Source organism: Panthera tigris, chromosome A1 (genome assembly GCF_018350195.1).
Source record: "Panthera tigris isolate Pti1 chromosome A1, P.tigris_Pti1_mat1.1, whole genome shotgun sequence".
NCBI lineage: Eukaryota > Metazoa > Chordata > Mammalia > Carnivora > Felidae > Panthera > Panthera tigris.
The window spans coordinates 201,137,144-201,156,753 of NC_056660.1; the positions used below are offsets into that span (position 1 = coordinate 201,137,144).

Here is a 19,610-nt window from a genome sequence, read left to right on the forward strand (position 1 = left end):
AGCGACGCTCTTTCAGGTGCTGCGGCAGGTGGACTTCCTACCTGACTCCACCATTGTGGCAAACCTCTCCAGACTCTCTTTGCCAGCTTGTGGGGACCAACGGGCTCAGACTCCCACCATTGCTCTACCCTGCCCTGCTTATTTGCTTGTCTGGCTGTCCGGAGACAGGTCTGGGGCTCGGACTACTCACCCACAGGCCAAGCCTCTCGTCACCCGAAGGCTTACATGTGCTAGGGAGGACCAGGGCCCCGGGGGTGGGCAAGCAGCTTCTTCCCTGAGTCACTAGGGCCTCAGTGCTACCTTCCCCCGCCCACCAGGAGTGACATGGCGCCCTCCAGGTGGCCTGTGGCTGCCATTGCCGCTGCTGCCTGCCGGTGAGGAAGCCCGTGTGCTCCAGCTGCTGTGTCTGCAGAGAGGGGATGGAGGACTTGGGCAGCCATAGGGGGCTTTCGGCACCCTGGGCTGTCCCCTCTCCCGCCCAAGGAGTGAGGGCTGGATCCCCACCTGCAGCATTTGCTCCTCCGGGTCTGCCCACAGTGGGGCCCAGGCCGGGCCCACCTCGGAGGAGCCCTCCCAGGTCTGCTGCACTGTCTCCAGGCCTGGCGGGGGCTGGGCTGAGCCTTCACTGTGGGGCCTGAGGCTAGGGGAGGCCATGTAAGGAGGTCCAGGGGCTGGAGGCCTCCCTCCACCGGGGTGGGTGACGGGCAGCGCCGCCAGGCCACCCGAGGTAAGAAGGAGTCTAAGGGCACCCTGCCCGGGCCCTGCACAAGATGCTCTCTGCAGTGCTTGCAGCCACAGCTCAGAGAGCTTCAGCCACAGGAAAGCGCTGTCTGCATAGACCAGGCCAACAAGGAAGCCACAGAAGAGCTGCAGGAAGGGGGGCTTGTTGTTGAGCATGTAGCCATGGCAGCAGCCACTGTGGCTGTCTAGAGTAGTAACCCTGCCCCGCCCAGCGTGACCAGGTGGACAGGCATATGGCCGTGGCCACCAGCTGCACTGGGTACCCTGAGGCCTGCCTGCAGCACACCCATTAGGCTAGCAGCCAGAGGGAGCAGGGCAGAGGCGTGCAGGGACCGCAGCCGCCCGGGGAGCGCTCCCCCGACCAGCTCAGAGTGGGTGGGACAGCAGGCTCAGGAGCAGGCCAGATAGGGCTGTGTAGCCCAGGTCAGTAGCGGGAGCTCCTGCGGCAGCTCCGGGACCAGGGTGAGGATGGGGCCAGTTCCACAGACCACAGGCTGCTCAGCAATGCCAGGGACAGTAGAGGGGTGGGTAAGTGGGGTGCTCTGGAATGCACAGCATGGCTCAAGGTGTCAAGGGTGGTTTGGGGTCTGTGTGCTTACTGGGAAGCTGGGAGGACAGAATGAGGAAACAAGGACCAGAAAGATTCTTCTAGTGACAGAGTCCCAGTGTGGTTTGGACTCAGCTTTGCGACTTTAGGAAAGATACCCAAATTCCTTGGGCCTCAGTTTCCTCCTTTGCAAAGCGTAACCCCTGCCCCTGGAATGTTGGGTAGGGCCCCTGGCAGGAAGTACAGACCCCAGCTTCTTCATGAGCTCAAAGCCCATTCTGCTTGTACTCAGGTGCTTTGACCCCAGCCGGCACCTGTGCACCACCCCCTCCTAGGCCACCCTCCATTAGTCAGCGATTTTTCTAGGCTTGGGTCTCTTCCCCCAGCCCTCCCACCAGTCTCTGTGTCCAACCCACTTTTTAAAATTTATAGAAATAACAAAATACAAACATTTGTTTTAAAAGACCTTTAAGGGCACCTGGGGGGCTCAGTCAGTTGGGCATCTGACTCTTGATCCAGCTCAGGTCTTGATCTCAGGATGGTGAGTTCAAACCCTGTGTTGGGCTCTATGCTGGGCATGAAGCCTACTTAAAAAAAAAAAAAAAAAACCCAAACCTTAACAATGACAAAAACAAAACAATGCTATGAATTACATACTTAAGAAGTATTTAACTAAGATCGTGTAAAATTTACATGAAGGAAAAGTAAACATTTCCTCAGACTACATAAAATGGAGACAACCAAATAAAGAGGAATCAACATTACAAAGTTGTCAACCTTCCCTAAATCAATCAGTAAATTCAGTGCGATCTCTTTTTAAATTCTACTTTTGGGGAGCCGGGGTGGCTCAATTGGTTAAGCATCAGACTCTTAATTTTGGCTCAGGTCATGATCCCAGGTTCAAGGGATTGAGCCCGGCATCAGGCTCCATGCTGAACATGGAGCCTGCTGAGGATTCTCTCTCTCTCTCTCTCTCTCTCTCTCTCTCTCTCTTATTTTCTCTCTCTGCCCCTCTCCAGCTCATGCATGTATGCATAATAAATAAATAAATAAATAAATAAATAAATAAATAAATAAATTCTACTTTTAAAAGTAACTTATCATGAGAGATTGATTCAAAAGTATTCATTAAGTACAAAAAACCTTCAGTAATTTAGGAATAAAAGAAAACTTCCTTTGTATAATTATGGGTATCTATCAAAAACCATATTTTCAGGTATGTACAACCAGCCCAAGATTCCTCAAAAACATTTAAGATAATCTTCAAGTGGGGATGCCTGGCTGGCTCAGTCTGTACAGCATGTGATTCTTGATCTTGGGGTTGTGAGTTTGAGCCCCATTTTGGGTGTAAAGATTGCTTAAAAATAAAACCTTAAAAAAAAAAAAGAAAAAGAACCTTCAAGTGAAGCTCAAAGTCAGAAAAGTCCCATATATGTGCTCAGAGTGATTAAAATAAACTTTTAATTCCCACAATCTTAAACAAGAATAAACAATTCAACATCACCCAACACGCAAGGAGAAGATTTAATATGAAAAGAGAAACTAACAAAAATTAGCAACAAAAATTCCATTCAACAACAGATTACTATAGGATTTCTAATTAAAGTAAGAAAATAAATCACACTTTCATTGCTACTATTCAGTATGCTTTGATGAGTATATTTTTTGCAATATTTTCTCATCTTAAGAGCTCCCTTCCTGTTCCCATGTTTTCCCCTTTAATTTGATTTACTCTCTTACTTTTGAGAACTTTCTTCAGTAGCTTGCTGAGAAAAAGTATGCACGGGGGATGATTTTTTTGAGATAGTTCATACTTTAACATACATTTCTTTTGTCCTCATATTTAATTGACATTAATTGACAGGGCCTACAACTCTAGCTTGACAACATTTCCCTGCAGAATTTTGGAGGTGTTTCTGTTCTGTTAAGAATGTTAAAGCCATTCTATTTTTTGACCAGTTCCATATCCCCTTCTATGGAACCTATAGGATTTTCTTCTTATCCACAGTGTTCTGAAATTTCACAGAGATGTGCCTTGGTATTTTCCAGCTATACAGGAGGGGTGTATTTTCATTCAACCAGGAACTTAGTGGAAACCTTCAGCTTGCCATTTCCTTCAGTTTTACCCAATTTTTGAATTATTTTGCTGTCGATTGTCTCCATTTTCTCTATTATTTAGCTATTGGACCTCCTGGACTAATTATATAATACTATCTTTTTTCTCTTCTTACAGCCATCTCTTTGTCTTTCTGCTCTACTTTCTGTGAGATTTTCCTCAACTTTATGTTCCCAAACTCCTTTCGTTGCTTTTATCATGTTTTAAAATCTGATCTTTTTTCCCCTTAAATGTTCTTTTTTCATAACAGCTTGTTCTTTTTTCATAGATACAATATCATCTTTTAATCTGAGGATTTTTATTATGATATTTATGAGAATAAAAGGTAGGGCATAAGGAATGTAGTCAATGATACTATAATAGCATCCTATGATGACAGATGGTCATGTGACCATACCATATAGTTATAAAATCACTGTTGTATACTTGAAACTAATGTAACATTATGTGTCAACTTTAGTTAAATTAAACAATGTAAATTTTTTTCATGTTTATTTTTGACAGAGAGAGAGGGAGACAAAGCATGAGCGGAGAGGGGCATAGAGAGAGAGGAGACGCAGAATCCGAAGCAGGCTCCAGGCTCTGGGCTGTCAGCAAAGAGCCTGATGCGCGGCTGAAACAACCGTGAGATCATGACCTGAGCCGAAGTTGGACGCTTGACCGACTGAGCCAGCCCAGGTGCCCCAAAATATTTTTAAAAAAGTAAATAAAAGTGGGGCGCCTGGGTGGCGCAGTCGGTTAAGCGTCCGACTTCAGCCAGGTCACGATCTCGCGGTCCGTGAGTTCGAGCCCCGCGTCGGGCTCTGGGCTGATGGCTCGGAGCCTGGAGCCTGTTTCCGATTCTGTGTCTCCCTCTCTCTCTGCCCCTCCCCCGTTCATGCTCTGTCTCTCTCTGTCCCAAAAATAAATAAAAAACGTTGAAAAAAAAAATTTAAAAAAAAAAGTAAATAAAAGAGGTCTTAGCATCCAGCATTCAGTGTGCGTGTGGACACCGATCTTACTATTTTCAGTAAAGTACCCACGCAGCCAGCTATATAGGAGGCAGAACCAACTTGTAAAGTTACCCTGAGTCCTAATAACAGCCCTACACGTGGTTTAATTCTCTATGGTAGTCCTCTCAAAATTAGCGAGTTTTGAACATCGGGCCTGCATCTGAGTTTTGCTCTGGGCCCCCAAAATTATGTGTCCAGTCCTGAGTACCCACACCCTCAAGTCTGCAGATCAAGACTAAAGACCAGTTTTACTCTTTTCCGTTTTCTCTGAGGCTGGGAGAGGAGCATTTGCCCAACAATGTACAATTCAGGTGGGGACCTGGAGATCTGCTTCTAAATTCAACGTTACACAATTCTCTTTACTCTGGTGCTGCTTTTCTTCCTTCGGTCCCTCACAAAGCTGCTGTGTCTAAATCTCGCTTTGCACGGGCACCAAGGTCACAGCATGCTGGCAGCTGATATTTCTCTACCATGCCTGTATGTGTTGGCCACAAACTCCATCAAAAAGGCTGCTCTCTATCAACAGTGAGGTACAGTTCCTTGAATGCCAAACCTACGTTGTGTGTCTGGTGGAGGACTCTGGCACCAGCAGGCCTCCTCAGGGGTGTTGTGCTAATTAAGAGGAGGTATTGGATGGCTTATGTCTTTCTTTCTGGTGATCACATCCATTGTAAGGTTTGCCAATAAATTCTTTTTCTTAACGTTTTTATTTATTTTTTTAATTTTTTTTTAACGTTTATTTATTTTTGAGACAGAGAGAGACACACAGCATGAACGGGGGAGGGGCAGAGAGAGAGGGAAACACAGAATCGGAAGCAGGCTCCAGGCTCTGAGCCATCAGCCCAGAGCCCGACGCGGGGCTCGAACTCACGGACCGCGAGATCGTGACCTGAGCCGAAGTCGGACGCTTAACCGACTGAGCCACCCAGGCGCCCCAGGTTTTTATTTATTTTTGAGAGAGAGAGAGACACAGCATGAGCAGGGGAGAGGCAGAGAGAGAGAGAGAGAGAGAGAGAGAGAGGATCTGAAGCAGGCTCCAGGTTCCCAGCTATCAGCACAGAGCCCAATGCCCGGCTTGAACTCATAAACCTTGAGATCATGACCTGAGCTGAAGTCAGATGCTCAACCGACTGAGCCACCCAGGCGCCCCTGTCAATAAATTCTGTTCCTTAATCCACTAGAGTGACTTGGTAACATTTATTCTCAGCTACAGTGCACAACACAACACAGCTCCAAATTGGATGCATTTTTGCACAAAAGATCCTCAAGACAAAAAATACCATAATTGTGTAATCTATAACAATAATAGTGGTAACAACAAAAATCACTACAACAAACATCCAAATATTCTATTTTATAGTTTGCAATACTGCCAAAACTTTTATCTCAACAACATTTGACAGATGTGTACTATCCCCCTGTTTTAAAGGAAGGGAAACTGAAATTTGGAGGGGTAGTTACTTCTAAATTCACCAAAAGATTAGGTGGTACTGCTATGACTCAAAACTACTGCCTTCAAATATCCTTTTAACCAGTGTGAATATGCAAGGCTGTCTCATCCACACACAGAGCTTTCTTTTTTCACATGCTCTCTCCATTTTTGCTGATTCTCTACACTGAGAAAAACTAAACTTCTTCAAAGGTTCCTTACCAAACAAAACCTACATTTATCAGATAAACACTCTCCTTAGCAACCATTAATCTTCCAGGGTGAATACAAAGCTGCTTTGCATCAGAACACAAACCAGAGTTACTATTTATTGATTATGCCACATCTTCAAAAAGACCTTTATAGAGCACCTCACAGTTTGTTAAAACTAAAATAGAGCACGCTTTCTCTGTAACGGTTTAATGAAAAAAAAAACAAGGACATCACTACAAATGGGCAACTATCTAGTTATAGAGATGAATTCATTTTATCTAACTTTTTGTTAGAGAATTCATTTTATCTAACTATTTTGTAGAGAATGAGATGAATTCATTTTATCTAACTTTTAATTCTTATTGAAAAAAACTAACAAAACAGTTAAAATGTCATGGGAAGTAATATATTGGTTCTATTCTGAGATAAGACTCTTTGCATAAAGTCAAACATTTGGATAAAAACTGAAATTGTAGGGGTGCCTGGGGCAGCTCAGTCAATTAAGCTTCCGGCTCTTGATTTTCACTCAGGTCATGATCTCATGGTCATGAGATCAAGCCCCATGTCAGGCTCTGTGCTGAGTACTGAGCATGGACCTTGCTTGGGATTCTCTCTCTCCCTCTCTCTCTCTGCCCCTCCCTCAAGTGCACGCATGCGCACGCACACACACACACACACACACACACACACACACATTCTCTCTCTATCTCCAAATCAATTAAAGAAAATTAAAAATAATTGAAACTCTGAAATCATTTATAGTGAACAATATTCTCCCTCTCCATCTCCCCCCAACATTGTAAAGGTTGAGATAAAATTTTAGGGATAAAGGCTTTGAGATCTTCAATTTTGCCTTTTATAAATTGCTTTGTCTCTAAAATGTGAACATGAGCTAGATCTCTTGAGACTCAGTCCAGTTACAGAATCTTTTCTACTTTCAGGTATATATTCAGGTGCATATTCAGATATTCAGGTTATTTAATTCTCCTTCTTATTCATGTATTTGGTTAGCCTCTCCCCCCACCCATCCTCTTAACTAGACATTGCCACTTCCTTAAGGTAACTTGAAATATGAGAAAGAATCAGGAATATTAAACAAATAACAAACAATTCATTTAAATGATTGGTTAGTTTATTGCCCAAATGCAGAGATGACATAAAATTCTAAAGTACAAGATATCTGAAAATGACAGGAAGGTAAGTCATAATTATTACCATAAATTTTTATAATAATTTTACATTTATAGAGATCAACATTTACATTAACTTAAATTTCAAACATAAAAAAGAGAAAGCAAAAAATACTAGAAGAAAACATAGGATGTCTTTATTTTTTCCTTAAAGCAATGAAGGCCTTTCTAGGTATGACAGAAACAAAAGCCCTTTTTTATTTTATTTTATTTATTTATTTATTTATTTTTACTTTTATTTTATTTTATTTTTTTCAATATATGAAATTTATTGTCAAATTGGTTTCCATACAACACCCAGTGCTCATCCCAAAAGGTGCCCTCCTCAATACCCATCACCCACCCTCCCCTCCCTCCCACCCCCCATCAACCCTCAGTTTGTTCTCAGTTTTTAAGAGTCTCTTATGCTTTGGCTCTCTCCCACTCTAACCTCTTTTTTTTTTCTTCCCCTCCCCCATGGGTTTCTGTTAAGTTTCTCAGGATCCACATAAGAGTGAAACCATATGGTATCTGTCTTTCTCTGTATCAAAAGCCCTTTTTTAAAAAGACTGGTTAATTTGGCTATATAACAAATAATTCTTGGTGGTAATGTCACAAGACAGAAGGCACACTGGGAAAAGTTATTACCAAAAACTAAATAGACAGTGACAAATGATGGAAGCAAACTTGGATTCTCCAGGCCTCTCTCCTTGTCCTGCAGATGACTGCCTTCTCTTTGTGTCCTCACACAGCCTTTTCTGAGTGTGTGTGTGTGTGTGTGTGTGTGTGTGTGTGTGCATGCACGCTTCCTTTGGTATCTCTTCCTCTTCTTATAAGGATTCAATATTGGATTAGGTCCAAGATTAGTCATATTAGATTCTAGGCCAACCCATATGACCTCATGTAACCTAATTACCTCTTTAAAGGCTTATCTCCAAATACAGTCACATTCTAAAGTACTGAGGATTAGAGCTTCACCATATGAATTTGGTGTGTGGGGGGTTAGGGGGGATACAATTCAGTCCAATACACTTTTGGTTTGGCTATGGCATCCTTTTTCCTCCCTATCAACTTATTTCTGGTGCCAAGTGACAATATGATATCAGGATCTGGTCTTTGATTGTTCACGTTTATGTCAAGATGCCCAGAGAGTTGACTCAGTCACAGTGCTAGTTGGGTCACACAGCAAGAAGTCTGTATACCTTTAAGCCATTTCTAAACTGGGTGGCTAGCAATAACTTGTCTCTGTACCAAAGGGACCGCAAAACAGAAAACTATATTATAATAAAGCCCTATGAAATGTATCCTTAACTCAACTTGCTCTTAAGGGGATCCCAGAAACACACCCAGCATGCCATCTGACTTGTGGGACAGTGAGATACAAGAGCAGTTGGAGTAGAAATAAGTGGTCATATTAAATAATTCCAGTTACAGTGTTTACTTCAGCAAATTGTACAAAAGCATATGTCAAATGCACACACTACGAGCTCCTGTCCCAGGGCCTGAGAATGTGCATCTGTACAAGGCAGGGATCCAACTTCCTCTTCTAGTGGGGCAGGTTCTCTCTGTGGGTTGGATGGCATGTCTGCATTTAAGTGGGTACAAGGCATATCAAGTTGGGGAGCATCTGCTGTTGTTTTAAAGAATCAGGATGAAGAAAGTTTGCCTGTCACAGTGAGGAGGACTGGAGTGGATATTTGACATATTCAGGGCCCCTGGTTGTATTTGGGAAACGCTTCTGTATTTAGGGAGAGTTCCACATTAGGAATCCTGTCTTCTCTCAAACACTCAGGGTCTCTGGAAGCTAGTCAGGCTCATGCTCTGGCCTTACACTCCCAGGTGAGCGACCGATTCGGAGGGGAGCAGAACAGCCCTCCCACTTGGCTGGTGAAGGGGCTGCAGGGATTGCCAAGGGTCAGCTGCTGACACGCAAGAGGCCTCAGGGATGGAGGCAGAAGTGGACGCAGGGTACCGAGTCCCTGGCCTTCGTGTTTGATGGGGCAGGCATCAGTGCTCTCCATGAATTCTGGTGTTCCTCAAAGTTTACCTTGAGTCTATTTTTTCAACAATCCCAAGAAGTACCTGACAAGTTTTAAATGCTTGTTTTTCTGCTTCAACGACTGAGACAGAATTTTGTTGTTTGCAACAATGCTTGTACATTACATTTTCACATATTAAAAATGCTCACCCCAACTTACAATAAAACAAATATAAACTGTAAATGCATGCTGTTTTCAACTGTCAGATTGACAAAGACAGAAATTGTGGTTTGTTGAGTGATACAGGTAAACATATTACATCCTTCCCTCTCGTGTATTACTGTTTGATATAATGTTTTTCTTCAATAAAAATTTTTAAAAATTAAATAGCGCCTTCCAAAAGAGGTAACCCACATTCCCATTCTCACTTTATGTGTTTCTATATTTATGTATTTATTTATTTTGTTTTTTTAAAATTTTTTTTTCAACGTTTTTTATTTATTTTTGGCACAGAGAGAGACAGAGCATGAACGGGGGAGGGGCACAGAGAGAGGGAGACACAGAATCGGAAACAGGCTCCAGGCTCTGAGCCATCAGCCCAGAGCCTGACGCGGGGCTCGAACTCACGAACCGCGAGATCGTGACCTGGCTGAAGTCGGACGCTTAGCCGACTGCGCCACCCAGGCGCCCCTGTATTTATTTATTTTGAAAGGGAGAGAGGGAGAGAGGGAGAGAGTGTGGGCAAGTGGGGGTGGGGCAGAGAGAGAGAGGGAGGGATAGAATACCAAGCAGGCTCTGCACTGTCAGCACAGAGCACAACGCAGGCCTCTAACTCATAAACTGTGAGATCATTACCTGAGCCGAAACCAAGAGTCGAGCACCCAACTGACTGAGCCACCCAGGCCCCTCCCCCTGTCATTCTCATTTTCATACCTTTCTAGGATCCTGTCATATACTTTTCACTCAACAACAGCTTATATCCTAAAGAAAAAAAAAATAAAGATTTTATAGCATTATTCTACAAACACAAGTTTTAGCAAAAAAAGGAAAAAAGTGTATTTCCTAACTGATTCTCTAAGAAGTAAAAAACAGAGCACACTAGCAGTAACTATTTTTTTTAAGATACTGCAGGAAACACAAAGATGTATAGAACTATTTTGAGGTACTGAGAAGAGTTGTAATATAGTTGGGAAAGAAGATATAATCACATAACCAGTTGAATACTAATAAAATATTTAAATGTAACTTGAAGCCAACAATGAAGGTCAAGTCACAAAGCTATAAATTATTAATTGTCAAATTAATCCTAGGGACAGTATGAGTTCAGAGGAGACTGTTGGATAATTTACTGTGGTGACACAAGCTACCCTAAAATTTAGTGGATTAAAGTGACAGCGCTATCTCCCAATCCTGTGGGCCAAGAGTTCGGGCGGGGCTCAGCTGGCCAATTCTTCTCCACGGAGTATCAGCTGGGGTCACTGCACAGTACTCAGCTGGGGACTGACCTTGCCTAAGGCTCCAAGAAGAGACTGTCACAAATGTAGCACCTTCCTGCTCTTTGGCCTCTCTCCACCTGGCATCTCATTGTTCCTGTCCCTCTATGCAGTTTGGGCTTCTCACAGCATGTTGATCTCAAAGTAGTCACACGTCTTTCCTGGAGTCTGTCTTGCAAGAACGAGGAGGAAGGAAGAAGATGCTCTTGTGGTTTGGATTTGGAAACTCACACAATGTTACTTTTGCCATGTTCAATAGACCAGAGAAGTCATAGAGACCAACCAGCCAGCTTGAAGAAGGGAAACACGGGACTCTCGTTTCCCCTCAGTACTCCACATGGTGAGGACTAGTCAAACTATTTGTGGCCATGTTTAATTCATCATGAAAGAAAAGTTCAATTTGGACTAGAAAGGTCAGAAAAAGCTATACAGGAAAAGTATTACAGACCCTGGTTTTAAAGACTATAGAACGTTTGAAAAAAGGAAGTGAAGTTGAGATAAGGTCAAAAATATCAACTATCTAAATATAAAGCAGGTAACAATGGGAAAAGACTGTCAAAAGACTTAGCAAAACAAGGGGTGCCTGGGTGGCTCAGTCGGTTAAGCGGCCGACTTTGGCTCAGGTCATGATCTCACGGTCCGTGAGTTCAAGCCCTGCATCAGGCTCTGTGCTGACAGCTCAGAGCCTGGAGCCTGTTTCAGATTCTGTGTCTCCCTCTCTCTGACCCTCCCCTGTTCATTTTCTGTCTCAAAAATAAACAAAGGTTAAAAAAAATTAAAAAAAGGCTTAGCAAAACAAGAATTATATTTCTTTCTCAATTTATCTTGCTGTAACAACAAAAGCAATTGCCTCAGCTTGGGCAAGTCCCTTTTTCCTGTTCACCAACACATTGATTCAACCGAGAAGATAATTTTTCCTTAAACAAGGTCAGCTCATCTGAAATACAGTGAATTTGGGCCTATTTCCCAGGAACACCTGGGGAAGGTCAGTCAATGTTCAGCTTGTTTGGAAAAGTGCTTGCTGTTCAAACTCTGAAGGTATAGACAAATGATTGTAGTTAATCCCGAGACAGGATTCAGGGCAGCAAGACAGGGTTGTGATTTAGCAACCATTGATCAGGCAATTTGGGTTTAGCAAGTCTGGTCAAGGTCCCAAAAGAGTCCATGATGTAACATCTTAATCCTACAGGGTCTCTTATAAGGCTTTGTTTAGAAAGGGTTAATCATTATAACCATAATTTTCTCACTGAGAAGAATTTTTCCTGAGATTTGTAGTTCATAAATAAGTAGTTCTCTAGTGTGTGTGTGTGTGTGTGTGTGTGTGTGTGCTTTTTTTTTTTTAATGTTTATTTTTGAGAGAGTGCCAGTGAGGGAGGGACAGAGGGAGGGGGACAGAGGATCTGAAGTGGGCTCTTTGCTGACAGCAGCCAGCAGAAAGTGGGGCTTGAATTCATCATGACCTGAGGGAAGTCTGACCTTCAACTGACTGACCCATCCAGGTGCCCCCCATGCAGCCTATTCTGAACCCAGTGCCTGGCGCTTGGCAGATTTTTAAATATTAATTAATATTAATATGCTTAGTGAATTGTATTACTCATATTCTCTTAACACCAATTTAAATAATCTACACTCCTCCGAAATTTTGCCTATATAATACTGAACCGGAAACAGGCATACTTTATAAATACACCAGTTAAAACTTAACCATTCCTCAGTAAAGTGAGCATCGCTCTCTCTTGTTTAGCGCTTCAGTTTTCAAAATTTGTGTCTCGCATCTTCTTTAATTTTTTTTGACACTGATATAAAATGAATTTATGAGTATCAAATCTGGCATTCCCAAAACAAAGGAAAAGGGAACAAGATTCATGAGAAATACTTAAAATCTTTTCATGTGTTCTAACACCCTGGAGAATCATAAGGTCTTACTGCCTCTTATGTTATAACATAGATTTCCCCTCCCCTCTCTGATAGCTTTTAGTTTGACTTTATTTGGTGGGGAGCACTGAAAATCCCAAGCTGCAGTCTTGCCGGGTTAGAAGTAGTATTATCTTAAAACTGTGTTCGAGTTTGACGAAGGTCAACAGGCTTGTGCCATTTACACAGTATCTGCTTTCGGTAGTTTTCTGTTTCTTGACCTCTAGGTGGCTCCTTAAAAGCTGTTAGGCAAAGCAAACAAAAGGAAAAGAGAAGCAGACTCGATGGGGCCTTGGGACTCGGAAACCTTAATCTAGAGAGAACCGGTTAAGCCTTCAGAGACCGGAGGGGAGGGTGTGTGCGATTGGAGAGCAGAGAGTCGTCCGGGATGCAGGGCAGCTGGAGAGCGCCTACCACCTGCGCAAACATAAATCTCCTTAATAACCCAGGGATGTCCCGGGGGGAGCGGGAAAGTGTTCTCCATCCTCTCATGTGTGTCATCAAATAAGTGACCGCTGCTTCAGACGAACTGCACAGAATAGTCTGTAGATGTATATATGTGTGCACACGTTAGGAGTTTCAAGCTCTCCTCCCGGAGACGGGCTAGACATCACCTGCCGCGTCTGTAGCAGGCTCCCTCCGAGCCGCGCCAGAGCCGGGAGGGCGGAGGCAGGAGAGGCTGCGGCGCGGAGGTGGCCACTGCACAGCCGGACGCGCCTGCCGCGGCTGGCGTGCTGCATAATTGATGGAGGACCGCGCGCAGCCCTGGGTCGGCGGCGGGCGCGGCGAGAGCGTCTCGGGGGAGGAGGGCAGGGCGCCTGGGCCCCTCCCACTCTGCTTTTAGTCGCGCGCCCCGCCCCGGGGACTAGCTGCTGGCGCCGGGGTACTGGTGACTGTGCGCAGGACCTTCGGCCACCGACGGCGGTGCGCGAGGACCGCGGCTGACCCGTCGGAGCCATGCGCGCCCCGTCCGGCCTGCTGGGGCCCCGGGGGCTGCTGCCGCTGGCCCTCTTGTGTCTCCTCGCCGCGGCGCGCGGGAGCTTGGCGGACGGCCAGCCCACAGGTGCGATGGCTGCAGGGCCGAGTTGGGGAGGAGGGTGCGCTGCAAAGGACGCGCGAGCCTCGGTCCCCGTGGGGAGAGGCGTTGGTGGGGAGAGGCGCGGGGATGCTGGAGACCGCGGGTGCGGAGCGGCGGCCCCCTCCGTCCTTTGGCCAGCTTGGGGGGTTGCCCAAGCTGGACGAGAGGACGGGGGCGGCTCGGGCTCCTCCGCTCCGGGGAGGGAATCTTGGAACCGAGAGCGCCCCGCGAGTCGGGGGCGTTGGTAGCAGGACGGGTCTGGGTGTTCCTGGGACGAGGGCGGCACGGTGTGGGGGTGCGGGCGGGAGCAAGGAACTCGCTCCGCTAAAGTGCCAGGATTTCTGAAAGCCACATTCCCCGAGGCCAACTCCCTTCGCTGGAATCGATAGTAGGTTTAAATATCACCTCCCTGCCTGGCAGGTGGGCTGGACTTGAGGGTGTTTTTTAGAGCTGAGTTGAAATAACAACGTAACCACAACCGATCAACCAAAGCCCCCCGCTCATTGGGTAGTGTGTGTGTCTTCTTTTAAACACCCCGGTCTCTGAAAACGAAGGTTTTGCGGGTTTTGTTTTAATTGTTTCAGACACTTTGAAACAGGGATCTGTGTGCAAAACATTACCGAAACCAACACCAGATTTGGCATTGTAGTTTCACCTGTTTATAATCACTTGCCATGTTGAAAGTATTTCATCCAACCTACTTTCTAATGCAGGTTTCTGTGTTACAAATTGCAAAGTGTTAGCAGCTAATTAGGAGAATAGACTGCCTTTCAGGTTGACAGATACTGCCTATCACCAACTAAAATTAAGATAGTCTACACAAGATTTTCCACCTTTATGAGCTTACAGCATGTAGACTTTTTTGTAACATAAAGATGGAAAGATAATCAAAGGATAAGATTTTTCAGTTTTTTTACATGTCCTTTAAAGGGTCTAGTTGTTAACTTGGACAAAGCATTATGGATTGCTTCAGTTCCTAAATTTCCTTGCCCCACTTCCTAGCCACGTACCTCTTTTTCATTCCTACCACTTATAAAGAGTGGTCAAAGACTTTTTACCCCCCCCTTCCCCCCACCGTGCCATTCCTGCCCATTCCTGATTCACTCCTGGTTCACCTGAGACTGTTGCAGCTCTGAGGCCCATTGCATTCTGGGTAAGTCCTATGGTTCTCCACATGGTTGTATGTTAAAATTATCTGGGAGCTTTACAGATACTGGCTCCTGCCCTCAAAACTTTTGATTCAGTTGGCCTGGGATTTAGGCTGGACATCAGGTATTTTGAAAGCTCCCGTGTGATTTAATCAAGAGATCCTAAGCTGGTTTTCAACCCACTGCTTTAGAATCGCGGTGGCCTAGAGAGTGCACCATTGGGTGAATATTTATATGCTGTTGGTAGCAGGGAGTCAGGTTTAAGTTGACATTCAGAGCAGACTTCTAAAGAGAAAAAAGTAGGGAACAAATGAAAGTGGGTTAAATTAACAAAGTTATAAATAATTGGGATGGTGTATGTAGGTATGGCAATTGTCTGTGTATGTATATAGTGTCAGTCCTGGCCTTTCACCTCCACTTAGGTGAAAACTGTAGAATGATGTGCTGTATAAAAGGCATGAAGTTAGCATCTCATTTTAAGGCAGGATTAAAAATCGTGAAGCGACTTCATTTTATTTTATAGAATCTCTTTTGATCTCTGGGAGATTCAGTTTTCTGTTTGCTAAAGGCTATTGTGAAGTTTACTGGCTATTTTTTATGTAGGTACTTTGAATTACTTGGAAATAGGTATTCTATAAGCCTAAGAGTTTGGGCAAAATTTTAATAATAAACATGGTTATAATTTATCATATTTACTATATAACAAGTGGACCAGGCATTACACTGTGCAGTATATAACCCTATGGGTTAGCTTTTATTGTCCCTGACTTTCAGATGAGGACATTGGAATTTAGGGAGATTAAACAAATGCCCAAGTATATATAATTATTTAAGCAGTAGAATAGGAAATTAAGCATTGTTCAGTCTGACTCCAATGCCTGTTTTCTTTATTTTTTAATTTTTTAAAGTAAGCTCTAAGCCCAATGTGGGGCATGAATTGTGACCCTGAGATCAAGGGTCGCATGCTTTACCAACTGAGCCAGCCAGGAGCCCCCTCCAATATCTGTTTTCTTAAACACAATATTCACTCGTCTCTCTGAGATAACTGGGTATGTGTATGAAAGTTTGGAACCACTGACAAAACACGGTGTATGGATTTAAATGCTTGATTTCAGCTGAAGAGCATGCTAACACACTTTGAGTTCTAGAATAAAGTTAGACAAAGGGACTCACTTTAATTCTTTTAAGCTGTTTCAATTAAATAAGAAATGTAAAATCACTTTATTAAAGCAAATATTAGATAAATGGGAATATTTAAACATCATTAATATTACTCTTATGTGGAACAAATTGAGGGGATGGGTCATGTGTATCTTTTTTTTTAATTTTTTTTTTTACATGTATTTATTTTTGATAGAGACAGAGCACAAGTGAGGGAGGGGCAGAGAGAGAAGGAGACACAGAATCCAAAGCAGGCTCCAGGCTCTGAGCTGTCAGCACAGAGCCCAACACGGGGCTTGAACCCATGAACTGTGAGATCGTGACCTGAGGTAAAGTCAGACGCTTAACTGACTGAGCCACCCAGGTGCCCCGAGTCGTGTTTATCTTTTGAAAAATATGTTTGCAAGGGAAACATTTGAAGTGGTCATTTTTAACTTCTGGGGGACATTGCTTATATACTTTCTTGATTAACCACCTTCCTAGAGATAGGAAGGGATCAAGAGATCTCTTGATAGGAAGAGGTAGGAAGAGATAGGAAGAGCTCAACTACCTTTCTAGAGATACTCCCCATCCCACATATACAGCAGCCACCTAGTAATAAATATTAATGTGCCTGACATTGTGTTAGTCTAGATCTAAGTAGAAAACTTCAGCAATATTTTTTAGCAGTTTTGAGTCATTTCCTTAAACTGTTTAAAGGAACAGATTAACTATAAGCTTATGTTTAATAGAGTTATATCTGATGCATCAAACTTTTGAGCCTAAATTATCATCACATTTAAAATTATATAAGCATTTGTTAAGAATTAGTTCTTGGCTCTTCCTCTTCCTGTTCTTTGGTCCCCACCTCTTGCTCCCATCTCGTCCTCTTCCTCCTAGGAATGGGTTCTATAGTCATTAGGTTGGGGAATGCGGGGAGGCAAGCTCCCTTATTAGAGGAAGCCAGAGGGTCCCAGGTCAGGGAATTAGAAAGTGGGCCAGGTCAGGATGGCATCCAGGTAGGGGAGCGGCCTCATGTGGAGTGTTAGAGCCCGAGTACGTTGAGATGTGTCCTCCTGCAAAGGGGTGGCCTAGAGCCAGGTCTCAGAGCTGAACAGCGTGACGGGCTTCAAAGCAGGGGCAGCCGGACATTGTGCTGTCTGATCTTGATCAGGGGGGTGTAGGGAAAGCACACAGAAGAGCCAACAGTGCAAGATGTTGGAGCCCAAATGGGTGAGGAAGACATTTCTTTGGGGCCAGGAGTGGCTGTGGCACTGGGAGATTACATACAAGAGGATTGAGCAAATAAGTAGAACGAGTAAGGATAATAGGATGTAGGTTTTTCTCTTTCAGCAGAAGGAAATAAAGAAAGAGGGGAAACTAGAATGAACCTTGCAGTGTTGGGTTGCAATTGACAGCATTAGTGTGAATTCATGACTTTAAATCTATTTGTCTTTTATGTGTGTGTCTATATAAACAGATGTACAGGTATAGATGTGTATATGTAAGTATACATGTAACGCATATACATCATATATATTTATATATGTATGTATGTATGTATGTTATACCTTTCACATATATTTATTTACGGTGTGTGCGTGTGTGTGTGTGTGTGTGTGTGTGTGAATATACACATGCATTAGCTCTGCCCACAGAGGTGGGGACCACTGATTTCTCAGTTGTGATGACCATACTTAGCAGCCAAATCTTGACTCTATATACGATTCTTTACTAATGGGTAACTAGGACTTCCTGGAAAAATGAGTTATTTTACAAAAAGGGAAGAGAAAGTATAAGATAAACCCTGAACTTCTTGTGCCAGAAAGCAATGAAGTACTCAAAGAATGATGGGCCGTGTCAAAAAGATACAAGAGCCAGAGAGTTCCCAGTGGACAAACCTGGGACAAATTGAGCATCAAAATGAATGATAATAATAATGGACTAGTATCCATTAGTATCCACTGGAGAATGCCCACTGAATAATATAGGTATTCATGAGTACATACTGATGTAAATTAATTAAATGAATCAATTGGAAGTTTGATGAGGCACAAAATATTACATAATTTTAAAGTAACTTCCCACAAAATTGGTGAAGTTGTATTAATGAAAAGGTAAAGAGAACAACTTTACAGTGGAGAAGGCTTTAATCAAATGATCAAAGTGAAAACCATCAGCAAAGAGAGGATTAAAAATTGTGAGCCATGTGATAGGATGCAATGAGAACACAACATCATCTCTATGACATATTTGCCAAAGAGGTCTACTCCAAATCTAATCATATTCAACATACCTATTCTGGAGCCATACTGGTCATAGAAGTCAAGAATGACTAACGCTGTTCCAGAGTGAAGGGGAACAGAGGGATGCGGCAGCTGAGAGCAACATGTAATTCCGAACTGCAACCTTTGGCTAAAAAACACATTTTAAGGACTTTTGTTGAAACTTCGATGAGATGTGGGATGAGATGGTAATAGCATAAATGTTAATTTCCCAATTTTAATGGCATTGTGGGATGGTGTGAGGGTTATGTCCTTTGTAAGGAATGTATAGTAACATTTCAGAGGGGAATAGGTCATCAGGTCATCAGCTTGTTCTCAGATGGTTCAGGGGAAAATTTTTCTGTGCTTGAAACTCTTCTCTTTGAGATCGTTTGAAAAGAAGGAAAAAGAATTTCAACTCTTGAGGCCTGGGTGACTCAGTTGGTTAAGCATCTGACTCTTGATTTCAGCTCAGGTCATGATCTCACAATTTGAGTTTGAGCCCTGAATTGGGCTGTCAGTGCAGAGCCTCCCTGGGATTCTCTCTATCTCACTCTTGCTATCTCTACCCCTTCCCCATTCTCTCTCTCTCTCTCTCTCTCCAAACAAACAAACAAACAAACTTAAAGAAAAAAGAATTTCAACTCTTTCTGTGAAAGCTTTAGTCAACATAGACATTAAACCACAATGAGAGTTGAGAAACTGTCATTAGTTTATGTAATTAAGTATCATTTTTCAAAGGAGTTTTTGTCCTTAAACAGATTGTAAGTGTGGAGGCTGTTCATCCTACAGTGTATTCTTTTGAAATTACTTTTGTATCACTGGCCTCCATATTTCACAATATAATGTGAACCATAGAAATAAAAAACAAGACACACACGGTGACATAGAAGGAAAAAACCTCAGAGCACCTGGCTGGCTCAGTCGGTAGAGCACGTGACTCTTGATCTCAGAGTTGTAAATTTGAGTCCTATGCTGGGTGTAGATTACTTAAAATAAAATCTTGAAAAGAAAAGAAAAAAACCTCACAATATTCTATGAAAATAATAAACCCCCTACTCCTGATAAGACATAGTCACTGTTCACATATACTATCTCAAATAATATATTGTTAGAAATAATAGATGTTATCTTTGAAAATGGTGTTTTTTCTTTAATTGGAAATAATGTTTTTCTGCAATTTTTAAAGCTGTGATTATATTGAGGCACCTGGGTGGCTTGGTCAGTTAGCATCTGACTTTGACTCAGGTCATGACCTCACGGTTCGTGGGTTTGAGCCCTGCATCAGGCTCTGTGCTGACAGCTCAGAGCCTGGAGCCTGCTTTGGATTCTTTGTCTCCCTCTCTCTATGCTCCTCCCCCACTCACACTCTGTCTTTCTCTGTCTC

The 19,610-nt window shown here is 43.3% G+C and overlaps 1 protein-coding gene and 1 pseudogene across 3 annotated transcripts in view; one reads left to right on the plus strand and one right to left on the minus strand.

Annotated features, from left to right (window-relative positions):
* Window positions 1-221: 221 nt before the first annotated feature.
* Window positions 222-9,228, minus strand: LOC122230678 (annotated as a pseudogene).
* Window positions 9,229-13,463: 4,235 nt separating this feature from the next.
* EMB (embigin) overlaps window positions 13,464-19,610 on the plus strand; it is a 44,603-nt gene continuing 38,456 nt past the window's right edge. For 2 of the 3 annotated variants that reach the window (XM_042995034.1, XM_042995037.1), the window contains exon 1: window positions 13,465-13,656. In XM_042995034.1, the coding sequence (XP_042850968.1) occupies window positions 13,551-13,656 (106 nt within the window). In that variant the 5' untranslated portion in view covers window positions 13,465-13,550. Of the gene's footprint in view, window positions 13,657-19,610 lie in introns of all 3 variants that reach the window. The other variant, XM_042995044.1, reaches the window with a different exon arrangement.